The sequence below is a fragment of the Trichosurus vulpecula genome, chromosome 1, assembly GCF_011100635.1.
Source record: "Trichosurus vulpecula isolate mTriVul1 chromosome 1, mTriVul1.pri, whole genome shotgun sequence".
NCBI classification, from domain to species: domain Eukaryota; kingdom Metazoa; phylum Chordata; class Mammalia; order Diprotodontia; family Phalangeridae; genus Trichosurus; species Trichosurus vulpecula.
In genome coordinates, this window is record NC_050573.1 from 351,866,556 (window position 1) to 351,885,686 (window position 19,131).

The window sequence follows — 19,131 nt, forward strand, 5'->3', positions numbered from 1 at the left end:
GTCCATCACTGGTGCTGCCATGTCTGAGTACATGTCAGACAACTGAGCAATCTTAGCCCTGCCTCAACTTACAAGGGTCAGGTGAGGGCCCTGATAGTTGAGGGTACTGCCACATAAAATCCTATCTTATTATTTTGCATGTGGAGGGATCCAAATGAGCATGAATGATAAATTAAGATTCAATCTTGGTGGATGAGGAGAGGGGAGAGGGAAAAAAGTGTTTAACTCATTAGCTTTCTACCCCCCAAATCTATATGACACTTCAATGACATCATCTATGCTCCCTTCAAGCATTTCCACTTCTCTCTACTATTTCCCTTAACTTTTTAAAGTCTACAGAGGACTCCTGAAAGCTTTTCCTACAGATGCCAATCTCTATGCAAATCTGATATCATAGAGATTAGGGAGGGTTTCAAATTTGGCGCTTAAAACTGTTCATATTTCTGGAAGGTTATTATTGACTATTAATGTCTTAGCTACAGTTAGTTTGTTGGACTCTCCCCAGTTTAGGGTTCTGAGAAAATATGAAACAAGATAGATTTTTATTTGATTAAGAATAGCAGTAGAGAGAGAGAAAAGTCAGGAAAATAGGTGCTATCTGGTCTGAGTATGACCCATGTAATCATATCCAGAATTGGAAAATGCCTTAGAGGTCATTGAATCCAAACTCCTGTGTTTATAGATGAACCAAATGAGTCTGAAAAAGGTCAAGTGACTTGCAAAGGGTTAGGCAGATATTTAAAAGAGAATTTGAACTCAGGTCTTCCTGACTATGAGCCTAGCATTTTATCCACTGCACCATCCAGCTGAATACTCTCTGAAGAACCTCAGAGAGCAGCAACAAAAACATTGGGAGGAAAGAAGGAAGAAATCCTTCAAGTGGAGAAGATCATTCTAAAAGGGGTAATTAAAGTGTTCTGGAAACAAACAAATCCCCTATTTCAGTTTTGTCTTTATCTTATTAAAATTTAACAAGTAGATTTAAAGGTCTAACTAAGATAATGTGGCACTGCACATGGCTGCTTTCTGTAGAATCCATATACAGTGCTAACGGTGATGTGGGTTTAGTCATTTTGACCTCCACCCACTCTCTGAAGTTCTATTAAAAATAATTAACCAAGCCCAGGGTTACCATATGGCATAAACAATGTGTCATGGGATATGGAAAGGTTTCAGATTTAGGTCAGTGGTATGAAGCTGGCCCTGGTATAGTGTGATAAAAAGGAATAAGTTAACGTTGTCTTCTTTCTTTGACCTATATATAAGAAGGTATTTTATGTCTCAGTTTCTATGATCATGATATGAATAAAAATCCCAGATAGTATTAATAGAGTTAACGTATTTAACATTAACATCAATGAAGCAAAGAAAAAAGTAAGCCAAATTTTCTGATTCTTTCCTTCTCCTCCCCCTAAAGGAAAGGTAGCTTTGGATTTTGGAGTCAAAGAACGCGAGTTTGAATCTTGGAGCTGTCTGCTACTAGCCATGGAATCTTAATTAATTCAGCTGAGTCTCTATTTCCTCATCTGAGGGGGTTGGGCCATGTCATCGCTAAGGTTTCTTCCAGCTCCAAACCTATGATTCTGTGAAACTTGATGAATAACAAAGTTGAGAAACACTGTTAAGGAACAAGGTAGGAATAGGAGATTATTTACTTAGTTTTCATCTGTTTCAATAAATCAATCAACAGGCATTTATTTGGCACCTTTTTTGTATCAGAGAATGTCCTGAGTCTACAAACTCACCTATGCATTGCATATATTGTTACCTCCTAGTTGAAGGCAAGTTCTTTGAGGGTAAGGATTGTCTCACTTTTATATTTGTTATCTCCAGGACCTAACAGAGTGTTGGGAACAAAGTAGGTGCAAGAAACGGTAATTGAAAATATATGGACAGCATTTATTTATGAGCGCGTGCACATGTGTGTATGTGTGTGTGTGCGCACACGCACACACATGTACATCTATTTGTGTGTGTGTGTGTGTGTGTGTGCGTGTGTGTGTCTATGTGTTTAAAATTCCCAGTAAGAGGGGGCAGGCACTAATAACTGGGGGAATTAGAAAAAAAAGACTTTCCAAAGAGTCATGAAGAGTGTGGACATTTCAAGAGGTGGAGGTACATAGGAAAAGCATCTTAGGCATGAGGGGCAACCCTGGGAAAGACAGAGGGACAAGCATTAGAAAGTCTTGTCCAGTTAATAGCCAATAGGCCTGTCTTCTTGAAATGGAGTAGTAATGTAATTATTAATTTGTGAGTAATAGTGTAATTATTTTGTTCAGTTGGGTCCAGCTCTTCGTGACCTCATTTGGGCCTTTCTTATCAAGGATACTGGAGTGGTTTGTCATTTCCTTCTTCGGCTCATTTTACAGATGAGGAAACTGAGGCAAACAACGTTAAGTGACTTGCTCAATAATGTCATAAACAGCCTAAAAGAATATAGCATGAAGTCAGAATGTGAAGGACTCTAAATAACTTTGTATTTTAAGTCAGAGCACTGGGGAGCCACTGAATTTTGTTCAGCAAAGGAGTGATATCCTGGGATCTTCTCTATATGAGCTAAGACGTGTACTTTAGGGATGTCAGTTTGGCAGCTGCGAGGGGAACCGGATACAGTGAGACCAATGAAGGGGCTATTCCATGGCTATTGCAATGGCCCAGATGAGTGGTGATGAGGATCTGGACTAAGTTGGTTGTGGATAAATAGAGAGAAGGGGAAGTTGGGAGAGATATTGAAGAGATAGAATTGAAAAGGCTTGGCAACTATTTTTTCAACTATTTAAAACCAATATAAAGACATGAAGTTCGAAACAGTATTTTCAGCGAGGCATATTTAGGGTCAAGTAGGGTAGTTTAAAATTTGAACTTAAAATAAGTTAAATTATTTCAAGACAGATGCTCTTCCCTGGGAGTAAATTAAGCAATCGAAATATTTCTTTAGTGCCTAGTATTAAGCACATTTTTTTGAGGCAACAACTCTTTTAAGCTATTGGGACAGCTGTTTATAAAGATGGAACATGGGTCAGCTTAGAAAAAAAAATCAGAGTATGTCCTTTAAAATCTTTGTCTCTGGAATGAAGGAAGCCCATCAGGGCTTATCCATAGACATCCATACTCCTGACACAGAGCAGCTATGTGTGGCTATGGACTACAGTACTGTGACTCTAGGGGTGACAATACAAGGAATAGGGGAGATCACGGGCCAGGAATCAGAAGACCTAAGTCTTGTCTTGAATTGCCATGATGACTTTGGATAAGTCATTTCATCTGCCTAGGCTTGAGGTTTTTTATCTGTAAAATGAGCTGTTTGACCCAGATGATTCCTAAGGTTATTTACAGCTCTAAAATTATGTTAATTTATACATCGTCAATTTTCCAAAACTCTTATTGCCCTATTGGTAGTATCAGACTCTGGCTGTAGGGAAAAGGTTTGGGCAGACAGGATACAGACGTGATAAAACAGTGAAAAGGCTTCTAGATTTAGAAACTGAAAGGATCTTAGAGGTTGGCTGGTCCAACTCTGGTATTATAAGGAAAGGAACTGAAGCCCATTAAGCAGCATAGTATCATAGATTTATAGTTGCACAGGAAACCAAAGGTTATTTAATCTACTGTCTCAGTTTACACATAAGAAATCTGAGACCTAGAGAGGTTAAAGTCACTTGCCCAAGGTCCTGTATATAGTAAAGTGCAGTCAAGATTCAAACCCAGGACCTCTGACTCCAAATCCAATGTTATTTCCATTGTATCATGGAAACCTAGCAATGCTGACCCTGACATTCTGGTAGATTGGCACTTGCCATCCCCCAAGGTGCACATGTAACTGAGGTTAACTGGTTTCCCACATATAATTCAGGTCACTAAAAAGCATAATTTAGAAAATGGTGTCCTAAGTGGCTGAAAAATTAACATGATTTAACCCTGGGAGCATATTTCGCAAAGTAAGAAGCTCTGGCTCCAAGGTTATAATATAATTTAAACTGCACCTGCATGTCTGGCCTAAGGATCTCAAAGAGCTTTACCAATTTTACAGATGGGAAAATTTAGTGAGACCAGATTAAGTAATGACTCCATGGCCACATAGCCAAGTTGTGGTAGAAACGGAGTGCATCTAGATTCCTATTCCCCTGGTTCTACGCATCAGACCATACTGCTCCCCTTAACAAAAGGGAATTTTTCAAATGGCTTAATGCCCAGATTACACATTCTCCAAAGCATGCAGTTCAGTTATCGGTACAGCCCCACCAGCTTTTTAGCACCTGCAGCTTACAAACCACATGTAGCTGTTTCAAGTGATTTAGAGTAACAGCAAAAATCTCCTCCTATTGCTTCTTTAAAAAGTATGGCCCTTTTACTGAATCCAAACTTCACCGAACAAATGCCCTCAATAAAAGGATTTGTTCTGTAAAACTTGGACTCAGTTAAAAGGCCACACCCAAGGACCTAGAAGGCCTCCTGTGGGCTAGAGGCCTCAGGTTCACCACCCCTGACCCTGACTCTCCCCTACCTAGTGAAAGAGAACATACCTCTTCATCTTCATTCTGACTCTCCAGCCTTGCCTGTCCCAACCCAAATTCAAACAAATATTTGCTCTCTAAGGGTCTTTCTGATCTAGTGAGATTTAAAAAAAGGAAGGAATCATACCTGGAAGGAACTCTTTTAATCTAAAGTTTAGAAGTTTAGTTTACCTTAATACCAGTACCTCCCTATCAAAAGAAAAATGGATTGAAAATAAGGTAACAAGGAGCAGCTAGGTGGCAAAGTAGATAGTATACTGATCATGGAGTCAGAAGGACTTGTGTTCAAATTCAGCCTCGTGGAAGTGAGCTTTTTTTATTTTTACATTATGTTTTGTCAACATGAAAATCTTTAGAAAAGAATAACATTTTTTTTTCAATTTACTAGCTATAAAATTCTAAAAATGAATCTGCCTAGGCCTAACTGATCTAGTATTAGAGGACAGTATGATAAAGAAGAAACAACATCAGGCTTGTATGGAATCAGGAGGCCTGGGTTCAATCCTCAGATCACTATTTACTAGCTGTGTAACTGGAGGGAAATCATTTTACTTCTCTGAGTTTTAATTTCCTCATTTGTAAAATAAGGATAATTTCTGTCCTTTTCGTGACCCAAGCAACCCTTGTCAGTCACAGAGGAATTTCTGATTTGCATTTCCCTGGCAAATTTTACCTGGGACTGTCAATAACATGTCTATGTGGGGAGTTCCATACCCGATAAAATTATAAGTATAAACCATAAAACAAAGGAGAAATAAACCATCTTAGTGAGCCCACTGCCTTCAAGGGCTAACATTGCCAAGATTCTATCTAAATTGATTATCTTAAACTTCCTCAACTGACTTAATATATGGGGGGGGGGCTTTAAATGTATCTTATTTTAATTATATAATTAAATTCAGGTACGGTTCAGAGGACAGCCAGAGCATAATGAAGCTAAGATACTGTGAGTGTTTTGAAGCTTTTACTCTAGGAGAATATTAAAAATATAATTATGATTTAAATGAAAGCTTCATATAGAGTACAGTCATCATTTGCTAGGCACTGAAAAAGTCAGTCAATCATTACCTGTAGTGATGAGGGTATCAGTAATGGGATATAAAGCTTTCCATTTGGAGGTCATCAGTTCACATAGAGCCAAAGTCCATAATTACTCTCATGCATTCCATTAGAGACCAGCACATGAACATACACACATACATATACACACACACAAACACAGAGCAGCTGAATCCTTTGAAGAGTTTTGGAGGAAATGAATAAGGGACTTTATTTCATTTTTTAATAGGCTAGGAAGAGAGGGGTGTTTCATAAAAACACATTCACCAGCACTACCTTTCTTGCCAGTGTAAACAAAAGGTGAGGTAAAGGCTATAAAGATAACAAACTATGTTTCTTAATTGTACATTGTGCAGAAAAAATTTCAAATATGTTGGCTGTGTGACCTGGGAAGAGAATTACAGGATTACCTTTGGATCACTTTGATAATGCTAAGTTTTAGGAATTCAGCATCTCTAATGGATGGAAAGACAAACTTTTTCAATTGTGCATATGTATGTGTGTGTTGGGTATGTGTATGTTTTAAAGATAAGACAACCCAGGAGAGGTAGAATGGTGTAGTAGATAGACAGCTGGCCTTGGAGTGGGGAAGACTTGGGTTCACAGCTTGTCTCAGACTCACAGGGCTGTGTGATCTTGGGTAAGCTCTATAAGCTCTAAGTGCCCCAGGAAACTCTCTAACAGGGTTATCAAACTGGAGGCCTACAAAAAAGCAGGGCCCAAACAGGTTAAAATATAATTGGTAAATGTTTAATACAATAAATAAAAATATAATACAATATAGATAATGCTAATTTGTGGTTTTCTATGTCAATATGCCATGGAAGAATCCATTTACATTTTAGTTTGATACCGTTGCTTAAAGATTTTAAGTTGAAAGAGCATGTTCTGATCTGTACTGGTAAAAGGACTTTCTCTCACTGAAGAATCCTTATGACAATGAGGGTTGAATCCAAAAAAGACAATCCAAGGAAGTTATCAACATAACATATAGCTTAATATATAAATTAAAGTATAAGAAACTCCTTGAAGTCATTTATTTTAAAATATTACTCATTGTTGTTCAGTTGTGTCCGATGCTTTGTGACCGTGGGGTTTTCTTGGTAAAGATACTAAAGTGGCTTACCATTTCTTTCTCCAGATCAATTTACAGATGAGGAAACTGAGGCAAACAGGGTTAAATGACTTGCCCAGGGTCGCATAGCTAGCAAGTGTCTGTGGCAATATTTGAACTCAGATCTTCCTGACTTCAGACTTGGCAGTCTATATACTGTACCACCTAGCTGCCCCAAAATAATGCTCACTCCATCAGAATAAATGTACCAAATTTCACATACAAAATGCTGATGGATGATCACTAGGACAGATGCTGAGAGATGTATCATAGCAGCTATACTGGGTTTGCCTCGATCCTTTCACACCCTCTTATCTTTTTCCCTTTGTGAGCACAGACACACATTGTAGCCACTGAAGCTTATGTTGAAGCCAAACCCAAGATGCACAATGTACGGGGTGTTCCTAAAGTCTGGACACATAGGCAAAAATGCAGATTTTCACGAAATGAAATGAATGAAAATTTCAACAACATTTTATTCAATTGGACTATTAACAAATAACATCTTCAATATGATTTCCATCATTTGTGATGGCAAAGGTTGATGGGCTTTGCAAGATTCACGTGAACTCAATGCAATAACTCCACTTTGCCATCAATTGCCTATGTGTGCAGATTTTAGGAACACCCTGTACTTTAAACAACTAACTGGCCACAAGAACAGAAATTTTAAGATGGGGAAAAAAGTAATTATAATAACAGAGAACGCGCATTAAAGGACATCAACAGGAAGCACTAGTAGGGTTTCTAATACATTAATACATAAATACACATTTATCTCATCTTAAATACACATCTATCTACGCACACACATATACAAATACAGATGCACACGGACACACATTTTGGGTATCTTAAAGTCTAAGGTCAATTTTAAGCCACCAAAGCTTAAAACTATCCTAAGGCTTTTGGGACATGCTCATATATAAATATATATGGAGTTCTCCAAAGTGAACTAGTAAATGATGCAATTGAACTTATTGGAAAACATGAATCTTGGAAGCAGAACTAAAGAGTAGATAATACAAAGCAGTATTGATAATCAGAAATTTTTGCACTGGTATAGAGAGAATGTAGAGGATAGATCACTGGTGGAGAGAATGCATCCCTACATAAATTTTATATGTTGCTAAGAGGACTGGCCCTTGTTGACGTACTTGTGAAGAAAAGATGAGTAGGTTGTAGGAATGTGTCCAATAGGGCAAAGTATTTCTCCAGGTGATGCTTTTGTCACACTTTAAATTTCAGTGCCCTGGGAAAAAGCTCTGACCATTTCACCCTATTTATGGAGCTAATCAAAAGAATTGCCTTCAGCATTCTCATACGTGCACATGTATGAAAGGAAGAAGAAAAAGCAGTATAAATATGCTCCAAAATCTAGAGGAAAAAAATAAAAGCTCCTATTCAATTTGGCCTTCAAAACTTAGGGCCTCAGATTTCATGTTGATTTCATTTCAAAACCACCCACTCATCCCCATTCTTAATTTGACACATGCATTTATTCTAGCTAGCCTGTTATTAATCTCAAGTGACTATATTTTTACAATGTAATGGGGCATCCAAATGAAAAGCAATAAAGTACTTTTGCATTAATATTTCATAGAGATGTTCAATCGTAGTTTTTTTCATTGTTCAGTAAATTCTAATACATGGGAAGGGCTTGATTTATTAGATTAATACTTTGAGTGATGAAATAATAGGAATAGCTATTGCAATTCAAACTCTGGCACAGGTGAGTAGGAGATGTGCGTAAAAGGTCTGCCCTTCCATATTGTGCTCCTCAGCACATTTTCACTTACTTGTGTCCAGACTCATGGGCGATGGTAAAAGCTAGGCCAAGACCTGTATCTTCATTAACAGTACAGCTGCGATATTTGCTACACATTCCACTTATGGGTGCAAATCCTGCAGAACAGGGAGGCCAAAAGAAAAGTGCAGCATGGTTACTGGAAAAAAAAGAAAGAACTATATTCTCTTACCTTTCATCTCCTAGACCAATTTGTCTTCCTGATACCCTTGTGGGAAAATGGGGCTGTACTATTTCTAGAATGACCATATAACATCTATTTTCATAATGAAGGAAGGATACCTATTTCCAGGAGCTCTAAGGACCATCCATCACATATAAAACCTAGCTGAGGTTTTACATCCTGTACATAATGCATTGTAATGGAATGTGATGAGGCTGAATTATTGATGGTTAATCTGGGTGTTTTTCCACAAATTCCTGCTACCCAAAGCCTGAGTCAAAGGGTATGGTGCATCTTTCCACTAATTGGATTCAACTGGGCCAAACCTGTATACTAAATATCTCATCTTCACTAAAAATCAAAGAAGGAGAAATAAAGTTTGGTTATTCCCAATTAGAGCATTATTCATTGAATTTTCAGAAAAATATGAAAGAGCAGCCTTCAGGAGGAAGCCAACCCAGGGGCCCTCCAAGGACCACTCCTGAAACTGAGTTGATTATGGAAAGATGGAAAATTAAAGAATGCTATATTTCTATAGAATATCTACAACTTTTAATAACATTGATTTTCTCCAAGAACATCTCATCATCTTAACCTGTAACCTGATGACCCTGATCTTGGATCAAACATGTATTTTAATGAGTTCCATACATCCCAAATTATTTGTAACAAGTTTGAAAAGATTCAAAATTGTGAAAATCGAGTTCTTATACCATTAGTGTTTGGCGAGAAACAATTCCTTGTTAGATGAATTATTGGTATACCTTAAGGTAGAGTTCTATATTTAGAAAAAAATAAGCTTGCACACAGAAATTTTCACTCTCCAATGATACACCTATTAAAAATTGAAAGGCACTTGCCACTAACATGAAAATCTGCTAAGTGATACCATAATTAAAAGAGCATTTATATACAAAAGATGCAATTATATTAGCACCTGTTCAGTACAGACATGCATCTTTGAAAATTTCACTCAAAAATTCTTACCCAAAGTGTCACATGGCTCATTTTTCCAGGAACATATATCCAGACCAGTAAGTAAGACTGCATGATCATGGCGGGTTCCATCTTTTCCTATCAGTCCGGACTGCCACTGGCAGAAACTACTTAAGGTATGATCAGCATGGTGATTGATCACAAGTCCTGGCTACTCAGGAAAGACCATAACACCATTATCAACATTATAATTATTATTATTGTCATAGCAAATCTTCTCAGTGCTTAGCACCATGCCTGGCATATAATAGATGCTTAATAAATGTTTATTAATCATAATGAATTCAAATGATAGGAAAATTCAAATTACATTTTTTTCTTTTTACCTTCTGATAAAGAGACAAATGGTAAGTATTGCAATATCATTAAATATTCTTAAAAGAAGTTTTCAGGGTATCTTATAAAATAGTGCAAAGTGAACCCAAACTCATTATAGCTTTATAGACAATTAGAGTTGAAAGGAATATGAGAGATCCTCTAGTCCATGGATTCTCAACCAACTATCCACGGGACCCTAAGAAGTCTGTTGATAAATGTTGAGGAATCTGTAAATTTTTATTTTAAAATAATAATAATAATAACTGGCACTTACATAGCACCTACTATGTGCTAGGCACCATGATGAGTGCCTTATAAATATTATCTGATTTAAATCCTCACAACAACCCTGGGAGGAAGGCGTCATTGTTATTGTCCCCATTTTACCAATGAGGAAACTGAGGCAAGGAGGTTCAGTGGCTTGCTATCTAGTCTGATACAGCTAGTAAGTGCCTAAGGCAGATTTGGTCTCAGGTCTTCCTGATTCCAGGGCAATGATCTATCTACTATACCATCTCACTGTCCTATTATATTTTAATAACTTTATTTCTGTATTATTGGTTTCATTTGTGAGCCTATGAATTTTATATCATACCTTTAAAAACATTCTTCTGAAAACAGGTCCGTTGGTTGCACTAGACAATCAAAAAGGTCTGTGATACAAAAAAAGGCTATATCTCACCCCTTCATTTTAGGAATGAGGCAACTGAGGCCCAGACAGATTAAGTGATATGCCTAAAGTGACACGGAGACAGAAACTTAACTAGAACCCTGGTCTGTTGCATCCCAGGACGGGGCTCCAGCCTTTCTACCATGCTGTGGCCTACAGTGCCAAAGTACTGTTTCCTGGCAACAGATCCTCTTCAGGATGATCATGAGGTATTGCAATATCATGAAGTACCTTTGTGTGTTTAATGTGTATTTTATTGGTTATTATTAGTATTATTTGTAATTGGTAGCTAGGGATGCTTATGTATAGACGCTCATAATTGAGTGCATATAATACCTGTTCAGTGAGAATTCTCTGCATTAGTATCATTAGGGTAAAAAGAAATAGGAACTGGACTTCTGATTTCATTGACAGTGAAATCATGGACAAGGACATTCTCTCTAGCAACACAGGGCAGCACTTTCTGTGCAACCTACAGGCTTAAAGAGTTGTGATGGGACATTTAAAGGTTAAGTGACTTGTTCAGGGTCATTCAGCCAGTGTGTACCAAAGTCAGGACTTCAACCCAGATCTTTTTGGTGCTTAGGCCTGCTCTCTCTATACACTGTATTAAGATATCACCTTGAGCAACGCTTACTTCAATAGCACTGAGAAAGCACATCAATCTCACCTTTAGAAACTTGGTAAAAAAATTTAGGACCAAGAGGAAATCACTACCATGGTCACTATTTAAACACATGGACAGATTCTGCTTTGGGAAATTTATGAGACTGCCAAATTGGAACTTTAGTAAAGATGGTAGAAAATAATAGACATGGGCAGAGTTTGGAGGCAGTTTTGTAACAGTGACTACACTGTGAGTTAAGTCACTACCTTTAGGAACCCTATTTTCTGATAAATTTGTATTTTTAGAGGTTCAGCGACATAAACGAAACTTTTGAGAAAATGGCAACAGCAGCAATAGTATTAAAAGTACACAATGTCTCATGGTCAACAAATGACGGTATCTTCTACTTAAAATACTATCATGGTTTTACCAGAAAAAAGAGTAAACCTAAGTTAAATGCCAATGTGTAAAAACATTTGAAAAGAGACACAACATGCCTGAAATTCTTCAGCTGGTGATTTCCAGGAAAATTACATTAATTAAAGTAAACACAGGTGTATGATCAAAAGACAGACTCTGTCCTTTTTGCAACTTGGATAAATTCCAAGGTGAAGAAGTTTTAAAACATAAAATAATTAAGCTGTCACTTGAGAAACACTGATCGTTCAGCACACAAAATAAGACCCTGGAGTTGAATTTGCTCTCCTTTCCTTTCAGGAGAAGAACAGGGTTGGATGTTGGGTGGGTTCACAGGAAAGGAGGAATAAAACCCCTTTGTATTTTTCTGCCAGAACCTCATCCATCTCTTGCCAGGCAAGAGGAAGACAGGATCTGGTAAGTAAATCTGTCCTTCGAACATATAGCCTATGTCACAACTCCCCCACCCCCAAATAAGTCAGAATGGGTTATTAGCAAAGAAGAGCTAGGGAAATAAGTACTCTTTCTTACTGTACCTCCTACCTAGTTTCCTCATCATGGAAAACATTGAAAAACATAGTTACATATGTCAATTAGGGGTCTGGTATCATGACAGCAGAAAGTATTTTCCTTTCTCTTCCTAAAAATGTACATAACCAGTAACTAGTAAACAAGCCTAGACTTAAGAAAAAATCACTACAATGGTCAGACTTTAAACACATGGACACATTCTGCTTTGGGAAATTTATAAAATTGGCAAATTGGATAACAAGGTGAGAAGTGAGTTTAGAAAGTAAAAATTACTCTTTGTTGATTCTCTATGGATCTCAAAACCCAAGACATTATGATCTGAAAATGAGTTCAACAGTAGTGAGAAACATTGGTGTGATAAAAGAACTAATGTTTATGAGTAGTTTTCAGTGATCCCAAACAAACATATCAAAACAACTTAACTAATTTTAGTGCTATGAAATAAAAAGAATATTCATCATATATTTGTTATGCCAACTCTGCCACCTGGCATTCTAAAATCTCGAACTGGCAGAATATATGATCTGTATGCCATATTTCAAATATATTTGTATTTTTTTTAACATAGAGACCAACTGAAACCTTCTGATCTCTTTAAAGATTGCAGGCAATTCTCATTCTGCCTTCTATCTTACTCACACAAGGCAAAGATTATTTGACCTTTCTATATACAAACTACAAGATATCAAATAATCCTGTTGAACTAACTGATGGAAAATTCATTACTTTAGATATAAAACATGAAAATATTTTCAGCCTCAGGCAAAATTGAGTTAGGGAGTCAAGGTGGCTGTTATACAAATGAAAGTAAAACACTGAATTTGCATCATTTCTCTGAAAAAAACAACTTTCAGTAATACTGTACCTGCTCCTCTTCTAGAAGAATCAGACCCACAACTGCAATGTTGATGTTACCACCTATTGTTCCATCTTTAAACAAAGCAGACACCTGGGGAAAACAAGGAAAGCAAGTTTGTCACAGATGCCTTAACTTATTGCATATAACTTGCTTTAAAACACTATTTTTAGACAACAGATTCACTTTACTATGAAACTGCAGTACTGATTTTCTCAGATCACTAAACACTTTGCAGTTAATACCTCAATTATATGGAGTTCAAACTTTTAACAACCTCAAACATCCTCAACAATGCCTGAAGTAAATAGACACAACAAAACAAAGAGCTTCTTAACTGCTAACAACAATGGAAAACAGCCAAAGAATTGATTGGTTCGTTTACTGATCTTTGCTGTTGATGACTATCAATGCCAGTGTCTGCTGGGTGGCCTCAAAGTCCAAGACAATAAGAAAAACATCAGAGAAAAGAGGTGGAAGAGGCAAAAAGAAGGAAAGATAGATGGGGAAGAGAAAAGAGGAAGAGAAAAATGTCAACCCAGCAGAAGCTGGCCAGAAGAGGGGCAAATATTCCATCAGCAGTAAGAACTGACAAAGGAACAAAAGATGAGATACATAGCAGAAGGAAAAACGTCATGGCTCTGAAGAACCGACGGTAAATAATCTTGTATATCACAGTAGTCTCTGAAGGCACCTCGAAGAGGGCGCCATGTATAGGAGAGTTCTGCATTCTGTGCAAATATTTAATGAAACTTGCTTTACTAGCCCCAGAGGGTATCACTCTATTTCAATAGAGTACAATAATGGATGTTCACAGTGAGGATCTAGTGGTATCAAGAAAAGACAAAATTATTTCTAATAAACTCTATTTACTAAGGCCAGAAAATATGACCAACGTTGCTTAAAAAGCATTTCCACTAAAAGTGGCTAGGATAAAAAGTTTTAGTACTTACAGAGTTAAAGTGCTCTTATCTGGATAATTCACTTATGTGCAACATTTTATGTCCTGACAATCCCTTACACAAAGTGGGTTCAGTAAATACTTTTTAAGTGAATGAAAAAGGGCAGGAAGAAAAGAATGAACGGGGTGGTGCTTCCTTTACTGAGAACCTAATACTTATTACAGGGAGAATATACTTCAGGGTCAGTAGAAGGGCATTTTGAGCAGAAAAAGGTGTCCTTATGCATCTTGTTTTTTAATCATAAAAATTAAGTCACATTCATCAAGCTTTCACCATTTGTGTTTTGAAGGCAGAAAATGGTTGAGCCACAAGACATATCTATGCATATACTACTTGCTAGTTGAAAAGAGAAACATTTTTACTCTACCCAAAAAATTTCAACCTCTTCTTGGAATTTACTCTCAAGTTCATTTTTATTTAATTTTATTTTATCTATCTATCCATCTATTATTTATTTATTTATTTTGTGCTCATGAACACTGAAGTTATTGTGGTTATACAGATTTTCCCTCAATTTCTTTCTCCTAGTCTAATTCCCTTAAGTTAATGACAAATAACTAGAATAGAGAAACCTTCAAGTGAATCAGCTCTGACTTTTACCTTTCTCTTACTCTTTACATAAAATTAATTGCTAAGTCTGTCAATTCTCCTTACATAATATATCATATATCCATCTTCAACTCTGTTCCCGTTGCAAACACCCCAATTCAATATCTCATTGATCAGGCTTTCTTTCACATTAGCCACCTAGATGATTTTTATGGTTCTAGTCTCTCCCTATGTCAAAACACCTTTCACGCTGTTGGCCAAGTAATCTTTCTATATGTAGGCCTAATCACAAAGCTCTTTGGCACAAAAACATTCAGCAACTCTCACTATCTATGAAATAAAATGCTAAACTCTCTAGCCTGGCATTCAAGGTCTTTATCTGGTTCCAAATTATCTTTCCAAAGATAATAATCTTTCTTATTTCACACAACTCCCCCTCATGGATCTTGCATTCTAATGAAATTGTTCTCCCTGCAGTTCCCATATTTTGCCCTGCCATCTTCTACCTCCAGACATTTGTTCTGGTGAATCTGCATGTAGAACACTCTCCCCCATTACCTACTATAACCCTTTCTTTAGTGTTTAACTTATTAGAGTAATGTATTTGTAGCCAGGAAGGTCAAGTTTCACATCTTGGCTATCATGAGCTATGTGATTTTGGACAAGTCACTTAAGCCTCAGTCGGAGCCTTCATCTGTAAAATAGAGATAATACTGGCATGTATCACACAAGGTTGTTGTGAAAACAAATGAGATAACATCTGAAAAGTGTCTTAAAATCTTTAAAGTGCTTTAAAAATGTGAGCTTATAGTATTATAGTTATTGTTATGATTGTTACCTTCTCACAAAGTCTCAAGCCGAACTTGAATAGTTCCATTTCTCTTTAAATTGCATGCCATTCTATTCCACCTCTCTCATGTACTTATAATATTATAACTATCTGTGTATATGTCTCATGCCCCCTAAGGTTATAAAATCTTTGAAAGTAGGGATACTTTTATTAAATCTTTGCTGCTCCAATGTCATGAGTATAATATTTGTTGAATTAAATTTGTTAAATTCACCAAGAAAGGTTTCTGATGATTGCTAAAAGAATCATTAAGTAAAGTAACAGAATGGCAAATGCTAATTTAGTGATATGACAGATATTAGGAAAGATTTAATTACCCAGTTGGCCTCAACAAGAAGTGCTATCCTACCATATTGAGTATAGTCAAGACGTATGTTGTAATATTTTCATGACCATGGTTTTGCATCATCTTTTTGTCAACTACCACTAGTGTTTCCACATTCAGTTCATTATTTTTGTGGGTTTTCAGGAGAGAGCGCTTGTTCCGCAATGGATACTTATATTCATCAGGTAAGATGAAAAGATCTTCTTTGGGAGGCTTTGGCATATCTGTGAAAGGAAACAGAGGAGATCGATGAAAAGTGGAAACTCCCTCATTTCCAATGGTCCGACAACTTAGCACCCGCAATTTTTAAAAAAAGTTATTAATGCTAAATATTGTAGCTTATTGCACAGTGATGCAAAACCTGAACAAAAGCAGAATGACATTGCAGTTGTTGCTATAGATATCACTATAGATATCTATGAGCTTTTGTTCTTGGGTGTTTCCCTCCAACAGGAAACTAATGAACTGGGTCTACATAGTATTCATTCTCAGCAGTTGGAGGCATAACTCCAAAAGATTCTTATAATCCTATGAATGTTTTGAAAAGGGGCCTTGCAAAGGAGTAGCTGCAGATACAAGTGAAGCTGCCATAAATAAAAGTTTCTTATTTTTAATGATAAATGTTGCAAAAGAGATTTTATTCAGCATTTACAACTTTCTTATTCTGAGGTTCACTCTGTTACACTGAACTAAGTGTAGAATGAATAAGGGTAACAGGTAGAGCAAAGAATTTAGAGTCCATGGCTGGTTAAGTAACCTTGGTTACTTATTACACATGACCTTGGATAAGTCACAACTTCTCTGGGCCCCAATTTCACCATCTGGAAAAGTGCAGACTGGAACAATTCTAATGCCCCTTCCAGCTCTAAATGTATGACCCTATGAGCACCTGAATGCTTCTTTCTCTTGTCTCAACTGGATTGTGTCTCTCAGAAGTAAGAGTTTTATTAGCTTTGTGTTAAAAAACAAGAACAACAACGTGATGCTAACCCACTGAAAACACCATCAGTATTTATTTAGAAGACAAAGACTATTTTGCCTGTCAAGTTAGAATAACTTTTGTTTATGGCTTTTTTATTTGTTTTGTTTGGGGTATGTACAATTGTTAGGTAGAGATAGAGGAGGTAACATTCCCTTCCAGCTCTAAAATGATCTTATGATCCAAATAAGGTTGTGTGAAAATTATCTTTGGATTGAAAAATAAAAAAAAATGTGGTTAGATTGTGTGTTATACAATTTCAAATGTGGGATTGAGCAAACCCAATTCTTTAAGTGGTAAATTATATGTCTGATCTTGAAAACTTAAGGAAACTATAATTGTAGAATATACAGTAAGCAGAGAGTGATTTTTTTAAAGACCTGTAATTTAAGACTTGATTTTAAAAGACTTGTAATCACATCTGTCATTATACACACACACACACACACACACACACACACACACACACACACACACTCTGGCTACTCTCTGGAGTAAGCATTGTTTTTAAACCATGTTCACCTCATGAGGAAACATCCCCAAACTTAATTGTCATGTGTTCTAGTTACCTTTTAAAAGTCAGAAACACTATTCAGAATGCCCCCAATAGATAATACCTCAGTTAATAAAATCCTCAATCAGACCATCATTACATAGTCCATGCTGCAGAATAATGAACTAAGTGTGACTTATCAGGTAAGGGCATTCCTGAACAAGTATTTAGAACCTTATTTATCCTGTTTGTGAAAAGTGGTCACGTCACAGATAAAGATGGAATGTCAGCTGGTGTCTGTTTCAGAGAAAGAAAATAAATTCACAAACTGAGGTATTTAAAAAACATCTAATATTAAAAAGTAATCATGTTAGTTTTTTTAAAAGATTTTCTACTTAACCTTAAGGGCTTAATACCCAATATCAAGGCTGGTCTGGGGGACCATCAGCAAAAACTAAGAGCATAGCTATGAGTAGGAAAGCTAAGATTTTGGAAAAGGATTAAGGGGATGAAGTGGAATCTAAGAGAGAAAAGGGGGGCAGAACCAATTGAATCTTTCAGGAATATAACCATCTCATAGAATTTACAAATTGAATAGAAGGCAAGGAATCATTTTCCTCCCCCACCTCTTAAGGAAGATATTTGAGTTATATGTAGATAAGGACACAGCCTCTAACACTGCTCTTTCAAGGATGTTAAGAGTCTAAGGAAACAGAGGCAGAGACAAGATGGCTGAGAAAAGGCAGGAACTTGCCTGTGCTCTTCCCTAAACCCCTCTAAAAACCTTTAAAAATGAGTTTAAACAAATTCTAGAGCAGCAGAACCCACAAAAATGGGATGAAACAAATTTTCAACCCAAGACAACTTGGAAGGTTAGCAGGAAAGGTCTGTCACACCAGGGTGAGAGAGGAGTATAGTCCAGCACAGGCAGTGCCAGTGTAGACCAGGCCCCAGCAAATCCAGAGCAGGTGTCAGGGAGACTGAATAATTGGTAGCAGTGGCAGTTTCCAGACCTCTCAGCCCACAGATGCCAAAGTCAACTTACAAGGTCAACAGGAAATGTCTGTTGCACCTGGGTGAGAGTGGAATGAAGTCCAATGCAGGCCATGCCAGCACAGTCTTAGCCACAGCAAACCAGGAGCAGGCATTGGGAGTGACTGAATCAACAATGGCAGCAGCTGCTTCTGGAGCTTTCAGCTCACAGACAGTAAGGGGGTCGAACAATTGGTCAGAAGGAAATTAAAGGAGCATTTTTGCTAGCACTGAGGAAGGACTCTGTTGCTTTGCCCATACTTGGATACCTGTCCCAGTTGTGGGTGGAAGTCGCAGGGCAAGGAAGAACACTAGCATAGCAGAGTTTGGGGCCACAATGGAAAGGGGACCCTTCTCACAGTTTCAGGGTAGAAAAGAGTGGTTCTTCACAGACCAGAGCACAGACCAAGAGAGGAGTAAACATCTTTCCTTAGATCATACCACCTTAGAAGAACTGAAAACTTACAGATCCCTGGAAGTATCACTGAAAATAGCTGCACAAAACCCCTGAAGCTGGGGACAATGCACCTTCCACCCTGGAAGCAGAACCCTACTTTACCAAATAGCTAAAAGTCAAGTAATAGGCTGGGAAAATGAACAAACATGAAAAACCTCTGACTATAGAAACTTCTTATCGTGACAAGGATGATCAGAACAAACATTCAGAAGAAGACAACAAAATCAATGCGCCTATATCCAAAGCCACCAAGAAAAATACAAGTTGATCTCAGGCCATGGAAAAGCTCAAAAATTATTTTGAAAATCAAATAAGAGTGGTAGAGGAAAAATTGGGAAGAGAAATGAGAGTAATGCAAGAAAATCATGAAAAAAACAAGTCAACAGTTTGGTAAAGAAGACACAAAAAATACCAAAGAAAATAACAACTTAA

General features: G+C 37.1%; 1 protein-coding gene across 1 annotated transcript in view; it reads right to left on the bottom strand.

The window, feature by feature from the left end:
* The window catches only part of ADAMTS16 (ADAM metallopeptidase with thrombospondin type 1 motif 16), a 261,983-nt gene that overhangs the window by 152,932 nt on the left and 89,920 nt on the right, over window positions 1–19,131 (bottom strand). Inside the window, exons 5-8 of the mRNA XM_036741722.1 lie at window positions 15,763–15,962; window positions 13,062–13,145; window positions 9,645–9,804; window positions 8,487–8,592 (exon numbers count right to left, since the gene is read on the bottom strand). Coding sequence (XP_036597617.1) covers window positions 8,487–8,592; window positions 9,645–9,804; window positions 13,062–13,145; window positions 15,763–15,962 — 550 coding nt within the window. The remainder of the gene's footprint in view (window positions 1–8,486; window positions 8,593–9,644; window positions 9,805–13,061; window positions 13,146–15,762; window positions 15,963–19,131) is intronic.